Genomic DNA, 18297 nt, shown 5'->3' on the forward strand with positions numbered 1-18297 from the left:
TCGTTCTCAGTTACATTCGTTTGAATCTTTGGTCTGAACTCAGACAGACACACACACTCACAGAGATATATATACACACACACACACACACACACACACACTCAGAGATATACACACACCCACTCACAGAGAGATATACACACACACACACAGACACACTCACACAGAGAGAGAGACCCACACACACACACACACACACACACACACAACACACACTCACAGAGAGATATATACACACACACACAGACACACTCACACAGACAGACAGACAGACAGACAGACAGACAGACAGACAGACAGACACACACTCACAGAGAGATATATACACACACACACACACACACACACACACACACACACACACACACACACACACACACTCAGAGATATACACACACCCACTCACAGAGAGATATATACACACACACACACAGACACACTCAGAGATATACACACACCCACTCACAGAGATATATACACACACACACACAGACACACTCACACAGAGAGAGAGACCCACACACACACACACTCACAGAGAGACAAAGAGACATACACACACACACTCACTCACACACAAACAGGGACACACAGACACACACACACACACACACACAAGGACACACTCACACACAGAGACACACAAGGACACACTCACACACAGAGACACACACACACACACACACACACAGAGACACACACACACACACACACACACACACACACACACACACACACACACACACAGAGACACACACACACACACACACACAGGTCTGAACTGGCCTTTAGTTTGGTTTCTACTCCCCAGAGATCTTGTCGTCCGGCCCTGTGGAATCTGCGTTTAGCTTTTTGTTTGTTTGTTTTGTTTTTTATTCTGAGTTGTGCGATCCCGTTCGTTATCACAGAAACTAAATCGGGCGATACAGGGACGCTGGAGCGGGTCACTCGCCCCCGGGGGAAACCCTGCATTAAACAGATTTTTGGTTACATTTTGCAGCTTTTAAATTAAATCACATAATCAAAGTTTTTATGAGAAAAAAAAAAAAAAGAGAGAGAAGAAAGATGAATGAATCTCCTGATTATCATTTCACACACAAAGACCCACAAAGACCCACAGACAGACAGACAGACAGACGGCTGGCTGAGTGGACCTCGAGGTGAGGAGGATTTGGGGTCTCCTCTGGACCGTGACCTCAGACCAGGAGCAGTGAAGTGGTTCCAGCTTTTTGGACCTTTGTTGAACGCCTCGAAAAACTAACTAAAACTAACTAAAAACGCAGAATCTGGATCAGAGAGGATCCAACCCCACCCTGTTGATTACCCAGAATCCCTCACCGATAAACCCCCGCACCGGGACAACCCAGTAACCCTGATTGTCTCTGACTGATTTTCAAAATAAAAGGCCTGGCTGATTTTCAAAATAAAAGGCCTTGTTGGTGATGTGTGGCAGCAGAGTGTCTGAGCGTCCGGCAGAAAGAAGAAGAAAAACAGCGCAGAGCTTTTTCGCTGCCGCGTGTTTGTGCAAAAACAACAAGTCCGTCCCGTTGGAGACCCAGAACCAGAACCTGGACCAGGACCAGGACCTGGAGGAGTTTTACTGCTGTGGGCGCGGTCGTCATGGCTTCCCCACGTCCACGGTGATCAGCGTGTACAGGTGGAACTTCTCGGCCTTCACCACGCGGTACGTCAGAGAGTTGATCCCGTCTTTCTGCATCGTCTCTCGGGTGTGGGCGATCCGGTTAAACCTGCAGACAGACAGACAGACAGAGAGACAGACACAGAGAGACACAGACAGAGACACACACAGACAGAGACACACACACACAGACACACAGAGAGACACACACACACAGAGACACACATACAGAGAGAGAGACACACACACACACACACACACACACACACACCACACACACACACACAGAGAGAGAGACACACACACACAGACACACAAACACACACACACAGAGAGAGACACACATACACACACACAGACAGACACACACACAGACAGACAGACACACACACAAACACAGACACACAAACACACACACCGACAGAGACACACATACAGAGAGACACACACACAGAGAGAGAGACACACACACACACACACACAAACACACACAGAGAGACACACACACACACAGAGACAGACACACAAACACACACACCGACAGAGACACACACACACAGACAGCAGATCAATCAGAGTGTAGAATATTCTCTATGTGTATCTACTGGTCTTATTAAATTAAACAGTGTCTCTTTATTTCTGTTTAGGGTCCAAATCACATTTCCTTTTTTTAGAATAAAACTTAAAAAATCAAAATCAGCAACCAGAAGAAATCAGAAATGTGAGCGTGAATGGGTGATATTTACTCTCTACCTCCGAGGATTACGCAGCTTTACAATAGATATAAATACAAGCTACTACTACTACTACTACTACTACTAGTAGTAGTAGTAGTAGTAGTAGTATTGCAGGTTACCTCTGAGGATTGGGGTCGTTCTTTTTGTCTCTCTGGTGGCGGATCATGCGACATTTCCCAATGTCGCCGCTCGGTCTGGAGATGGACATTCCTCTAGATGAGAGCCTGGAGACACAACAACAACAACACATTCCTTTAGATGAGAGCCTGGAGACACAACAACAACACAACCCAGGTTAAAGCCTGAGTTCTGGTTCTGGGCTCCAGGCACAGCTTCCTCTGTAGGTACAGAAGTGGCCTCAAGTTTATACTGGGGTGTGTGTGTGTGTGTGTGTGTGTGTGTGTGTGTGTGTTGTGTGTGTGTGTCTGTGTCTGTCTGTGTGTGACCCAACCCTTTCTACAGTCCATATCTAAAGCAGCTGGCTGCTCTCCTGCTGCAGAGAGACATACCTGATTTTAATACCTGTATTTCTTCGGGAAACTTTCAGTTTTTATGATCCACACCTAAATGTAGGTCCGCTGCAACTCTCAGCTCTTTTAAATCCAGGCTGAAGACTGGACTGGAGAGCCAGACAATTATAGCGGAGCAAATGTGCAAAACTGGCCATCAGTTTTTGTAAAACTGCCCATTTTCAAACTCTACGTAGTTGATTTCTCGCATCAAAAAGTCTCAGAAGTGAATTTCGTGGTGAAATAACGGACGAAAAATGTCTGACTCCAGTCTGATGAGAGAAGCCATCTGGTTGCGCCCGGCGCTGCCTACTCGCCAGTCGCGTGAAGCTCAATGAAAAGCCTTCATGTTAAATAGAAATAGAAATGGGGAATCTTAAAATGTCAAAAAGGCAATTACCAAAATGTAAAATTCAAAAAGGTAAAACTTCAAATTGAAAATGATTAAGTGCAAAGGCTAAACTAAAATGATTTATTTTTTTCTATTTGAGATTTTAATTTAAGTATTTCCATTTCACATTGAGTTTCATATTTGATGTTTCTGTCATTCAATAAAAGATTTCAAAGATTTCAGTTTAAGCATTTATATTTAAGCTTTGCGTTTTACATTTCAACTTTTCCTTTTTCAGTTTCCATTTTCTCTAATTACGGCATGATTTGTCCTAGTAGCGTAGTAAAATAATATTTTTAATTTGATCTTGCTTCGTTTTCTCTTTTGGATTATGTATAAATATACCCTCCATAGATGCTAAGTATAGATCTATTATTAGTTAGGTGTTGCGCAACAATAAAATTAAAGTGAGAACAAATTTATCTTTTTAGATTAAACAGACAAAGTTTCCTTTTTGGGACATAATTTGTAGTTGGATGAAAAGTAATAAATTGAAATATATCGCAGAATATCACAGTATGCTAAAAATCGCAATAAAAAGAAGGGTGATTTACGTAAAAATAAGACAAAAACGCCAATAAAAGAGAGTACATTTTTCAAAAAAGTGACAAAGCTGCAATCAGCGATTCTTTTCGTGGTGGATTAGTGTTCAGGATGAAAGGATTAGTCGATTGGTTGATCAAGTGACAAAACGGTCAAAGAAAGCGAGAAAAAGGTGGGAAAAAGTGATAAAAAGTGAAAGAAAAGCTGCAACTTAAAATGTCTTATAAGTGCAGACGCCATGTTGAGGAACTTGTGTCGGTGAGAGACCGACTCAGGGACAGAGAGGGAGGGGAAGAACAGCCCTGTGAGAGCTAAGGTTAACCAGAGTCATGTCAGAGTTTTTGTGATTGTTGCGAGCAAAAATCCTTGATTATGCGGCACGTTTTCTTAAAAATTGCGATGGAATATGCTATATATGATATTTATGCAATTTCATGCGATGAAATGCGGGAACTTGCAAAATCTCCGGTTTGATGAAAAAGAGAAAAAACAGTGATCGTGTTTTTCTGGAGGGACTGAATAAAGCTGACTGTGATTGTGATATATGATGTCGTGCTGATGGTGATTCTGATATATGATGTCGTGCTGACTGTGATTCTGATATATGATGTCGTGCTGATGGTGATTCTGATATATGATGTCGTGCTGATGGTGATTGTGATATATGATGTCGTGCTGACTGTGATTGTGATATATGATGTCGTGCTGACTGTGATTCTGATAGATGATGTCGTGCTGACTGTGATTGTGATATATGATGTCGTGCTGATGGTGATTCTGATATATGATGTCATGCTGACTGTGATTCTGATATATGATGTCGTGCTGATGATGATTCTGATATATGATGTCGTGCTGATGGTGATTCTGATATATGATGTCGTGCTGATGGTGATTCTGATATATGATGTCATGCTGACTGTGATTCTGATATATGATGTCGTGCTGATGGTGATTCTGATAGATGATGTCGTGCTGATGATTCTGATAGATGATGTCGTGCTGATGATGATTCTGATAGATGATGTCGTGCGGTAAAGCTGACTGTGATTGTGATAGATGATGTCATGCTGATGGTGATTCTGATATATGATGTCGTGCGGTAAAGCTGACTGTGATTGTGATAGATGATGTCATGCTGATGGTGATTCTGATATATGATGTCGTGCAGTTCACGGTTTGAGCCACCAGGTGGAGCCTCTGACTCACTGATGACACTGAGTTACAGCTCTGAGACACAGGTCTGGTCTCTGGTTCTGGGCTCCACACTGTCTCTGTGTGTGTGTGTGTGTGTGTTACCTGTTGAAGATGTCGTCGTCCTCCCCCCCCCAGCCCCAGTAGTTGTTGGGGAAGCCGTTGATCTTCAGGTACTGTTCTTTACTCAGCGAGGAAACGCCTCCAAAATACTGATTATAAGGTAACCTGCAGGACACAGAGACGAGGACATGAGGACACTGGAGCTGAACCAACAAACACCATCTGCACCGTGGAGTCATGTGTGGGTTCTGGATGGATGGATGATGTTCTGGATGGATGGATGAGTAGTTGGCTCTCTAAAATGTGGATCAGTGTTTCCCAAAGCCCAAGATGACGTCATCACATGTCTCAAAGATCTTCAGCTTACTGTCCCAGAGGTTCTCCATCTGATTAATGGGTTATCACAATATCTACTGCACCCAAAAACTAACAGACAAACTAACTATTAACTTAGGGATGCACAGAATCCAGGACTCTGCTTCAGATTCAGCTGAATATTGGGCTTTTTAACAATAACAATAATGTATACTTTATTAATTACAATGTTTTTCATTTTGTTATTACACACAGGCCTGAATCACACACATGCTCAGTACCTCTACATGCACTAATGTAGAGATGTCAGAGAGTGGGGGAGGGGGGGGAGGTGCCCATGGAAAGGCGCCCTGAGCAGTTGGGGGTTCGGTGCCTTGCTCAAGAGCACCTTGGCAGTGCCCAGGAGGTGAACTGGCACCTCTCCAGCTACCAGTCCACCACCATACTTTGGTCCGTATTGGGACTTGAACCAACAACCCTCCGGTTCCCTACTAAATGAGCTACTGTGTTCATGGACTGAGGATGGGAGGAGTCAGCAGAATCTGAACCAGTGGATTCAGGATTCAGCACTTATGTAGACAAAGGGTCCGTACCTGCGCTGTAGCCTACAGCATAAGCTATGTTTCCATCCACACGTTTTTATCCAAATTAAGTAATATTGAATGAAAAATGCTGTCATGGAAACTGTAAAATTTGATTGAATTTCATGAATATCGACTCAAAGGAAATACGTTTCGGTCTCATCGGATTTTATCTTGATCGATATATATACGGCTTATGTGATAAACGCTGATGGAAACGTTATTTGCCGAATAAATTAATGAATTGCGATTAAGTTTTAGGTCATTTTATGGTTGCACCCCGCCACAAAACGAAGAAGAAGTTGTAGTCCATTTCCGCCCAGTATTTCCTCTCTGTTTGCAGACATGGCCGACGTCAACAAAGACAGATGGAGGTGGACCAACGAGGAGACGAGAGACTTTTTGAATTTAATTTACGAGCAAAATATAACGGCTATTTTAGATAGCAAAAATCTAAGAAATGTGCATCTGCATCATCATAGCAATGTGTTGATAGCGCTGTTGTTTTCTTATTACAGCTCGATATGTCGCTATCAGCTGGCTCATCAGCATTATTACAACTTGATGTCGCTATCAGCTGGCACATCAGCACTATAACAACAATATTGATCATGTGTTGGTAGATGGTGAGATCCATTTTGTCTGGCAAAACTTTGTTCACAAATGTCTGTGTGAATGTTGTGCGATTCAGTGCGAAAATGAACGGAAACACCTTAAAATGTCTCAAATCTATTCGATATCCCAATTTAACCGCAAAACAGCACGTGACGTCATTAAGCAACAGGTTTTCATTCGCTTTAAAGCTGTTGGATGGAAACACACTTTCACACTCAGCTTTATTCACAGGAGTTTTTTTTTACTGAATTTCAGATAATTCGATTGACGAGCGGATGGAAACTTAGCTAGAGATTCAACACAGAATCATAAATCAAGCTTCACTTTCCACCACTGGTTTTCTTGTTGTCTTGTGTTTAAAGGTCTGTTCCACAACAAGAACGGTAAATATAAAGCTAACTGTGAATATTATCAGCTGGAGCTCAACGCCGCTGTTTACAGAACGTTATCATTAAGCAGTCATAGATATCGTTGTTGTTGTGGAGTTAAAAACTTCCTCCTGTTGTATTGTAGAACTCTGCAGTCAGACATTTAACCAACTACAGGAAGTCAAGAGACAAAAGTCAACTTCTTTCAAATCAGATTATCCTGAGGGGAAAACCGGTGTGTGCGCGTGTGTGTGTAAAACAGGAAGTGAGGAGCCTGACAGATGGTGGTGTCTGTTTCTGTGGTGTCACTGTCACTTCCTGATAACATTTTTCTCTCCCCACCCCTCTCATCAGGGCCGCCCTCTCCTTCACTAACACTTATTTTATCATTGTAAACTACACCAGACTGTGAATGTAAATGTAAATAATCAGCACTTATCATCGTAAAACACACTTCATTCAAAGTGAACAGAAACTAAATAAAACTACCAAAAGCCGACTTGGTTCATCTTTCCACTGTTCCAACAATCACCACTCTGGTTTGGTTGAAATAAACCCTTAATTCACCCATTTACATGTGGAGATATGCTGGCTCTATACACACTAAAAGTCCTGATTATTAACATGGAGTCTGGTGGAGATATGCTGGCTCTATACACGCTAAAAGTCCTGATTATTTACATGGAGTCTGGTGGAGATATGCTGGCTCTATACACGCTAAAAGTCCTGATTATTTACATGGAGTCTGGTGGAGATATGCTGGCTCTATACACGCTAAAAGTCCTGATTATTTACATGGAGTCTGGTGGAGATATGCTGGCTCTATACAGGCTAAAAGTCCTGATTATTTACATGGAGTCTGGTGGGTTTGGTGATTTCGGGGCGGTTTCACGTTAAACTAAAAGGATCTTACTCTTTAACTAAAAGGTCTATCTCTGTAGGGATCCATCCCATAATGTTGTCACACACTTAGAATAATAATCTGAGTCTGTCAGCAGCAACAACAGAACTTCTAGTGGACTCTAACTGCTGCTGAACATTAGTCCTGTAGGGTTACATTACAGCTTGGTTATTACTAGATTGTTGTTCCATCAGACACAAACATGGAGACATAGGGTCCAGGTTAAAAAAATATGCAAGATACCCTTTAAAGTGACAGAAATATGAATGGAGTTTGGTGTGCACGCCAGACTCCATTCATATTTCTGTCATTTTAACACACACGTTCAGTTTTACTTTTACTGCTCTGTGAACGGGCTGCAGCCCAGGTGTGTCCTCTCACTTGAAGCCAAACTTGTCCATGGACACCGACAGGTGTCTCGGCTGGCTGAAGCACTTGTAGGTGTTGCGGTCGTCCATGGGGATCAGGTCCACGTCGCTGAAGACGAAGCACTCGTAGTCGTACTCCTTCAGGGCCTCAACGTAGCCGATGTTCAGCAGCTTGGCTCGGTTGAACGTCTCGTCTCCATCCTGAGAGACACACACACACACACAAACACACAGAGAGGCACAGAGACACACACACAGAGAGGCACAGAGACACACACACAAAGAGGCACACACACAGAGAGGCACAGAGACACACACACAGAGACACACACAGTTAAAAACACAATTTTTCAATCAAAAAAGGTAGAAAACTGCAAAACCCTTGGAAACACACAGCTGTGACGTCATATTGTGAAGGTTAACTAAATGCTTTTTGATGTAAAATAATGAAATATTGATCCAGTGATGAATTCACAGATCAATGAACACCAAACAATCCTGTACAGACACGGAGGAATATAACAGTAGGTCGTTATAATGCCGTGTGAAGCAGGCGCTCCCCCGAGGATAAGGAAGAGCTCTCAGCTGAATAACACATAAACAACAAGAGTCCCTGAACGCCTCAGAGGAAAGAACCGGTTGTTCAATCTCAACATCTTTGTTTGAACATGGACAGAATGAGGTGTGTGTGTATGAGCACGCACATACACACACACCCCCCCTTCAGGTAACTATGACAGGTATCTGGCTCCAGTAAACGGACCACTGGTTGCTAAGCAACGCTGGGCCCTCAGGTGTGAAGAGTTGTCTAAGTCGTAGTAGAACACACACACACACACACACACACACACACACACACACACACACACACACACACACACACACACACACACACACACACACACACACACACACACACACACACACACACACACACACACACACACACACACACACACACACACACACACACACACACGTCTCTGTCCACAGTCGTGTTCCTTTGACTCCGATTCGTCTGGTTGGCTTGTTTCCAGTCTTAAAACTCTTTATATCAACAATTAATGAAATGTCAACAGAGATATTAAACAGAAAAGTCCCCCTGCAGTCTACGTTTGGGGAAGACTGCATCAGGACTTCTTTAGGACTCCAAACACAACATTTAGGACTCAAAACAACATTTAGGACTCCAATTACACCAATCACAACATTCAGGACTCCAATCACAACATTTAGGACTCAAAACTTGGGCTACGTTCACACCTCAAGTCTTAAAGCTTAATTCAGATTGTTTGCTCAGATCTGATTTTGTGTTTGGTCTGTCCACATGACCTTTTAAATGTGGCCTACATCAGATTCCAGTGGGAACTGTTTGAGGTTTCAAACTGACCTGCTGACCAATAACAATGACATCAGACGCAGCGCGCTGCTGCACTAAAGTTAGGGAGCTTATGGAGGAAGTCAGCATTTGGGCTTTTATTTCTAAATGATTGTGTAATGGCAGCTGTAACATTAATGAGCAGCTGCTGAGGAGGAGAAGGGTTACGGTACGATTGAATTGGAGTATCTCCCCAGATACTAATCAGGTCTAACACCTCCCTCTCCCTCCACTGACTTCCTCCATCACTGGTCTCCATGTTGCAGCCTAGTCAAGTTCTTAATTTTACTTTCTGGGTCTTGGGGCTAACTCCCGTCGGAGCAGAATTGTGAGAAATTTCGATGCAGATTGACGTAAAAGTTGCATCAAATCCTCCTCGGTTGTTCACACTGCGGCCACGTTGAAAACAATCAGACCTGGGTCTGATTCAGGACCACATATGGAAGTGGTCTACATCTGATTTGAATGTTCATACTACTTCTGACCTGCTCACTGGACCCCAAAATAAATCAGATTTGGTCACTTTTGCCTGCAGTCTGAACGTAGCCTAAGTTTAGGACTTAAAGACTTGAGACTCTCTTGTGATTGGCTGAAAAGTGACTTGGTCCCATTTCTGATTTATTGTCTACATAAAGAACTGTATTGTATAATAGGGTTTTAAGTTATGTATCAGACAAAAACAGAAATGGTGTCCATGTGGGAAAAGCCACAACATTTAGTTTAAAAGATGTTCAACAGACTTACAAGAAAAGTAGAGTAAAGTGTCTGAAAAGAGCAAATGTTTACAAAGAGCTGGAACAGTTTGTTTGAAGACACACACACACACACACACACACACACACACACACACACACACACACACACACACACACACACACAGTAAGATGTTTAACACACTAACACAGCTTTCACAGAGAGAAAAGTCCAAGCAGGTAGAAAAAAAGAGAAGCCTGTATTACCAGAGCAGAAACACCAGCTGCTATTGGCTCGAGACCGAGCAGGGGGCGGGTCTCAGCGTCTCCAGCGACCACAGCCATTGGTCAGAAATGCCTGACATGCAGAGGGAGGGTGGAGGAGGAAGGGAAGGAATGGGGAGGCGTGTAAGTGAGGAAAGGAAGGATGAAAAGGAGGCGATGTAAGGAGGAAACTACAAAAAAGGAAGAGGAGGAGGAGGTAGAACACACAGACAGGAGAGAAGAAGAACAACTGTGAGTCCCAAACAGACAGAAAGCTGTGAGAAGAAGAAGAAACAGAGCAGATGTTAAGGTGTGTCCATGCAGTTATCACAGATAACCAACAACACTGGGTATTGATCAAACGTTTTCGATACCGGTACAGATACCAATACTGTGACTTTGATACTGGTTCCTTAAAGGAACACGCAGACTTATTGGGAATTTATCTTATTCACCGTAAGCCCCAGAGATAGACTAGTCCATACCCTTCTCACAGTAACCCCCAGAGTTAGACTAGTCCATACATACCCTTCTCACAGTAACCCCCAGAGATAGACTAGTCCATACATACCCTTCTCACAGTAACCCCCAGAGATAGACTAGTCCATACATACCCTTCTCACAGTAACCCCCAGAGTTAGACTAGTCCATACATACCCTTCTCACAGTAACCCCCAGAGATAGACTAGTCCATACAGACCCTTCTCACAGTAACCCCCAGAGTTAGACTAGTCCATACATACCCTTCTCACAGTAACCCCCAGAGATAGACTAGTCCATACAGACCCTTCTCACAGTAACCCCCAGAGTTAGACTAGTCCATACAGACCCTTCTCACAGTAACCCCCAGAGTTAGACCAGTCCATACATACCCTTCTCATCTCAGTGTGTGCTGTAAGGCTGTCTGACAGCTCCACCTGTAGCTTAGCCTAGCACAGATCCTGCAGGTGACTGGTTCCAGTAATCCTACTGCTCCGAATTGTGACAAAAGTGACAAAATAACACCAACATGTTCCTATTTACATGTTGTGATTGGTAGAGTAAAAAACAGCCATCTTCTAACCGTATATAAACCTGGAACTATATTCTCAGACAGGCTTGCTGCAAAGCAAATCATTCCGCCCACGTACTATATTCTTCCGCCTGAGAATATAGTTCCCGGTTTGTTTACGGTTAGAAGATGGCTGTGTCTCATGTTACGTTGTTTTTTGTACACGCTCTGACTCTACAAATCACAACATGGAAATAGGAACATGTTGGCGTTATTTTGTCACTAAATGGGAGCAGTAGGATTACTGGAACCAGTCACCTGCAGGATCTGTGCTAGGCTAAGCTAATGCTGGAGCCGTCAGACAGCCTTACAGCACTCACTGAGAGGAGAACGGTATGTATGGACTAGTCTAACTCTGGGGGTTACTGTGAGAAGGGTATGTATGGACTGGTCTAACTCTGGGGGTTACTGTGAGAAGGGTATGTATGGACTGGTCTAACTCTGGGGGTTACTGTGAGAAGGGTATGTATGGACTGGTCTAACTCTGGGGGTTACTGGGAATAAGATAAAGTCCCAATAAGTCGGAGTGTTCCTTAAACGATACTTTTTTCAATACCAATTTAATAAAATAAAAATAAATTACATTACAAATCCTTTTACTGCATTTATTTTTAGTCTCCTACTACATGAGCCCCGTCTCTGTGCCTAGAGTCTTTCCTGCCTGTCTCTGTGCCTAGAGTCTTTCCTGCCTGTCTCTGTGCCTAGAGTCTTTCCTGCCTGTCTCTGTTCCTAGAGTCTTTCCTGCCTGTCTCTGTTCCTAGAGTCTTTCCTGCCTGTCTCTGTGCCTAGAGTCTTTCCTGCCTGTCTCTGTTCCTAGAGTCTTTCCTGCCTGTCTCTGTGCCTAGAGTCTTTCCTGCCTGTCTCTGTTCCTAGAGTCTTTCCTGCCTGTCTCTGTTCCTAGAGTCTTTCCTGCCTGTCTCTGTTCCTAGAGTCTTTCCTGCCTGTCTCTGTGCCTAGAGTCTTTCCTGCCTGTCTCTGTTCCTAGAGTCTTTCCTGCCTGTCTCTGTTCCTAGAGTCTTTCCTGCCTGTCTCTGTTCCTAGAGTCTTTCCTGCCTGTCTCTGTTCCTAGAGTCTTTCCTGCCTGTCTCTGCGATGTGTAACGTTAAGACAACCAATCACAAACATCATTAGATCTTTGTAGAAGCATGCTGCATGCTTATTGGCTCACTGACGCTGCTTTACTCCTTAGGTATGGTAATTGGGTATTGAATGACTAAGCATTTTTCGATACCTGATACTTTAGAGGTCAGGGTGATAGAAACGAGCATTTCTATCACCCTGGACTCTCTGTCTCCATGTCTGTGTGTCTGAGTGTCTGATGGAACAACAATCTGTGAACCTGGTCCAGTATTAAACCAGAACCAGGCTGTAATGTAACCCTACAGGACTAATGTTCAGCAGCAGTTAGAGTCCACTAGAAGTTCTGTTGTTGCTGCTGACAGACTCAGATTATTATTCTAAGTGTCTGACAACATTATGGGATGGATCCCTATAGAGATAGACCTTTTAGTTAAAGAGTAAGATCCTTTTAGTTTAACATGAAACAGCCCCGAAATCACCATCACCAAACCCAGAGAGAGAGAGAGACAGACAGGTGACATCTGTCAGCAGCTACTTTCCATCCAGTCCTCCTACATTTAAAACTCTGTCTCAGTTCAGCTCTTGTGATGGAAGCTCCCGTGACTATATTTTGTGTATTTAAATGTCCAGGCAGCTCTTACCTCTCAAGGAAATGAGTAGACACAGCAGGATCACTTTAACTATGCCCTTACCTCCACACAGCAGGATCACTTTAACCAAGCTTTTAGCTGCTTTCTTCTACATTTGGGTTTATTTCAAGGTTTTTGTTTGCTTCAAATGTTGCTTCTGTTAAAAATGTTAGCTGGATTTTGTGGCTGCTTGTGTGTGTGTGTGGTGTTCTCATGCAAAGCAGCTGCTGTCAGTGTGTTTAAACAGGGAAGAGATCCTCACAGCAACACTTTCCCTTTGTTTAGTTTGGCTGTATGTAAACAAGGATACAAAGTATGATCACTTCATATGCTAAACTATGATGTGTCTGTGTGTGTGTGTGTGTATGTGTCTCTGCGTGTGTCTCTCAGTGCATGTGCGTGCATGTGTGTGCGTGTGTGTGTCTCTGTCGGTTTGTAATACAGTAATACAGTCAGAGATATTTCGCTTTTTTCTAAATAAAAGCATGTTAAACTCTGGCTCTCTTTTCTCCAGTTTAATCCGGTGTGAAGTTGAGTTTTAATCTACCAGTCAGTGGCTGTGTCTCAAACCTCCCACTGTCACAATTAAAACTATTAGTTTGAAGTATACAGTGTAGATACAACACCGACAGATCCAGGATGACCCCCTAAAAACTGTCAAAAAAAGTTCAGTGTGGAACGAAAGACCCTAGTCGCACTAAAAGGGCGCCATCTGGGCTACAAAGCAGAAAGGGGAGGGACCAGGGGACGTTGACCGGCAGCTGATTGGACAATTGGACTGCTTCCGTATTTTCAAAGCCGACCGTAATGGCGATTTCGTATTTTAGGAAAATAGGGATTCTGAAAACATTTGAAGAGAGAAATAGGCTGTGCAGTTGCTGAATCTGTCTTCATTTCAGATCAACAAAGGTCAGTTTTTGAAGATTTTCGTCAGATTTTGAGAGCCGGCGAGCTGAAATCTCGTTCATGTGTGTTGCGTTCGTCCCGCTCGTCATTTCCGCTAAGTGTTTTAACATAACTGTTCCTTTTGGGACAATACTCAACATGACATCAGGACTTTGCGTAAACATACACGCCACTTTCCTAAAGCCAAGCAGCGTGTTATCTGGACGCATTTTCAGCTATCCACGTGTACGTCTACGCTGTATACAGCGGAGCGGTGAATCTTCACTCATCTCCCGATTCCATTACCATCATCATGTCAGCGTTTCAATTCAATTTGATATCTCGATGCATCACGATGCGTCAAATCCATGTTTCTATTAAAGCCATGTAGGATATTTAATCCATGTTTCCATTAAAGCCATGTAGGATATTTAATCCATGTTTCCATTAAAGCCATGTAGGATATTTAATCCATGTTTCTATTAAAGCCATGTAGGATATTTAATCCATGTTTCTATTAAAGCCATGTAGGATATTTAATCCATGTTTCTATTAAAGCCATGCAGGATATTTAATCCATGTTTCTATTAAAGCCATGTAGGATATTTAATCCATGTTTCTATTAAAGCCATGTAGGATATATAATCCATGTTTCTATTAAAGTCATGTAGGATATTTAATCCATGTTTCTATTAAAGCCATGTAGGATATTTAATCCATGTTTCTATTAAAGCCATGTAGGATATTTAATCCATGTTTCCATTAAAGCCACGTAGGATTAAAACTATGTAGGATATTTAATCCATGTTTCTATTAAAGCCATGTAGGATATTTAATCCATGTTTCCATTAAAGCCATGTAGGATATTTAATCCATGTTTCCATTAAAGCCATGTAGGATATTTAATCCATGTTTCCATTAAAGCCATGTAGGATATTTAATCCATGTTTCTATTAAAGCCATGTAGGATATTTAATCCATGTTTCTATTAAAGCCATGTAGGATATTTAATCCATGTTTCCATTAAAGCCATGTAGGATATTTAATCCATGTTTCTATTAAAGCCATGTAGGATATTTAATCCATGTTTCCATTAAAGCCATGTAGGATATTTAATCCATGTTTCCATTAAAGCCATGTAGGATATTTAATCCATGTTTCCATTAAAGCCATGTAGGATATTTAATCCATGTTTCCATTAAAGCCATGTAGGATATTTAATCCATGTTTCCATTAAAACGACATAGTATTAGGATATTTAATCCATGTTTCTATTAAAGCCATGTAGGATATTTAATCCATGTTTCTATTAAAGCCACCATGTAGGATATTTAATCCATGTTTCATTAAAGCCATGTAGGATATTTAATCCATGTTTCTATTAAAGCCATGTAGGATATTTAATCCATGTTTCTATTAAAGCCATGTAGGATATATAATCCATGTTTCTATTAAAGCCATATAGGATATTTAATCCATGTTTCTATTAAAGCCATGTAGGATATTTAATCCATGTTTCTATTAAAGCCATGTAGGATATATAATCCATGTTTCTATTAAAGCCATGTAGGATATATAATCCATGTTTCTATTTAAAAGCCATGTAGGATATTTAATCCATGTTTCCATTAAAGCCATGTAGGATATTTAATCCATGTTTCTATTAAAGCCATGTAGGATATATAATCCATGTTTCTATTAAAGCCATGTAGGATATATAATCCATGTTTCTATTAAAGCCATGTAGGATATATAATCCATGTTTCTATTAAAGTCATGTAGGATATTTAATCCATGTTTCTATTAAAGCCATGTAGGATATATAATCCATGTTTCTATTAAAGCCATGTAGTATATATAATCCATGTTTCTATTAAAGCCATGTAGGATATTAAAGCCATGTAGGATATTTAATCCATGTTTCTATTAAAGCCATGTAGGATATTAAAGCCATGTAGGATATTTAATCCATGTTTCTATTAAAGCCATGTAGTATATATAATCCATGTTTCTATTAAAGCCATGTAGGATATTAAAGCCATGTAGGATATATAATCCATGTTTCTATTAAAGCCATGTAGGATATTAAAGCCATGTAGGATATTTAATCCATGTTTCTATTAAAGCCATGTAGGATATATAATCCATGTTTCTATTAAAGCCATGTAGGATATTAAAGCCATGTAGGATATTTAATCCATGTTTCTATTAAAGCCATGTAGGATATTAAAGCCATGTAGGATATATAATCCATGTTTCTATTAAAGCCATGTAGGATATATAATCCATGTTTCTATTAAAGCCATGTAGGATATTTAATCCATGTTTCTATTAAAGCCATGTAGGATATTTAATCCATGTTTCTATTAAAGCCATGTAGGATATTTAATCCATGTTTCTATTAAAGCCATGTAGGATATTTAATTCAGAGCTTTTCAAGCTTCAAAAACCAAACATTCTGCAGAGCTCTGATACTAAATAACTTGGATACACTGCAGAAAGAGATGTGTTAAAAATGACACAACATGTGTAGTCCCTGAACACACTCACCACATGTGTTAAAATTCTACACATGTTGTGTCATTTTTAACACAAGAGTTGTGTCATCTCTTTTTGCAGTGTATTCTCAAAGACGGTAAGGAGACAATAAAAAAAATTTGATGTAAATACTTAAAATTTCCTGTCCCGCCAAAGGTGAAAGAAATGCAATTTAAAATTATGAATAGGATTTATCCCACTAATGATTTCTTAAAACAGAGATTTAAAATGGATGTAGGAAACTGTACACTGCAAAAAGAGATGTGTTAAAAATGACACAACGTGTAGAATTTTAACACATGTGGTGAGTGTGTTCAGGGACTACACATGTGTCATTTTTAACACATCTATTTTTGCAGTGTACATAAAACTATACAGCACTGAGCACATGGCACTTCCTGTATGTGCAAAACATACCAGAATATGTAAACAGAAATGTTGTTAGGCCTACATTACATTACAAACAGAAATAACCGATTATGAGCCGGCTGATTATCGATGCAGCATCGTCCATGTCTACGATTCCATGCGTCCATTATTTGATTAATTTCAACCCCTATAGTGTGCAGCGGATGTAAACATACACACCACGTTGCGTCGCCGCGTGCCGTGCTATCGCGAGAACAACGTCACACGCGTGCTTTACCCGTCCACGGACTTCGGTCCTCTCATACTACTCGCTACGGCGAAACTTCACACGTAACGTACGGCAATCGTTACCTGACTCCTCCAGATGGATCGCTTCTCATTAGCTCGGCATATCCATCTGGGAACTTACCGTTGGAGAACTTTTGGGAAGGGGCGAAAATCCTGGTTAGCTGATTGGATGAACCATCTGTCTATCACCACCTATAGTTGGTGATAGACGAGCCAAATCAACCAATCAGATCAACGAAGCGTCTGAAAATACAACCACGAGCCAGGCTACCCATGCTGCTGCTGCTGCAGGCAAAGCATAGCTCGTGAAGATGTGGACTCTGATGAAGATGTGATCTTACATCCAAACGTTAGTCACTGTTATGCACCTTAAGAAATAAAACCATCAAGTAAGAAGACATCGGTGTTGCACCGGCATTCCACTTAGGAGAGGCCCTGGTATTAAACCATTACTGATGGCTGCATTCCACTTAGGAGAGGTCCTGGTATTAAACCATTACTGATGGCTGCATTCCACTTAGGAGAGACCCTGGTATTAAACCATTACTGATGGCTGCATTCCACTTAGGAGAGGTCCTGGTATTAAACCATTACTGATGGCTGCATTCCACTTAGGAGAGGTCCTGGTATTAAACCATTACTGATGGCTGCATTCCACTTAGGAGAGACCCTGGTATTAAACCATTACTGATGGCTGCATTCCACTTAGGAGAGGCCCTGGTATTAAACCATTAATGATGGCTGCATTCCACTTAGAAGAGGTCCTGGTATTAAACCATTACTGATGGCTGCATTCCACTTAGGAGAGGTCCTGGTATTAAACCATTACTGATGGCTGCATTCCACTTAGGAGAGGTCCTGGTATTAAACCATTACTGATGGCTGCATTCCACTTAGGA

General features: G+C 41.6%; 1 protein-coding gene across 2 annotated transcripts in view; it reads right to left on the bottom strand.

Moving 5' to 3' along the window:
* Positions 1–868: 868 nt before the first annotated feature.
* b4galt1l (DP-Gal:betaGlcNAc beta 1,4- galactosyltransferase, polypeptide 1, like) overlaps positions 869–18297 on the bottom strand; it is a 28459-nt gene continuing 11030 nt past the window's right edge. For both annotated transcript variants that reach the window (XM_039813485.1, XM_039813484.1), the window contains exons 4-7: positions 8238–8425; positions 5119–5241; positions 2496–2600; positions 869–1748 (exon numbers count right to left, since the gene is read on the bottom strand). In XM_039813485.1, coding sequence (XP_039669419.1) covers positions 1619–1748; positions 2496–2600; positions 5119–5241; positions 8238–8425 — 546 coding nt within the window. In that variant the 3' untranslated portion in view covers positions 869–1618. The remainder of the gene's footprint in view (positions 1749–2495; positions 2601–5118; positions 5242–8237; positions 8426–18297) is intronic.

This window comes from Perca fluviatilis, chromosome 10 (genome assembly GCF_010015445.1).
Source record: "Perca fluviatilis chromosome 10, GENO_Pfluv_1.0, whole genome shotgun sequence".
In the NCBI taxonomy this organism is placed as follows: Eukaryota; Metazoa; Chordata; class Actinopteri; order Perciformes; family Percidae; genus Perca; species Perca fluviatilis.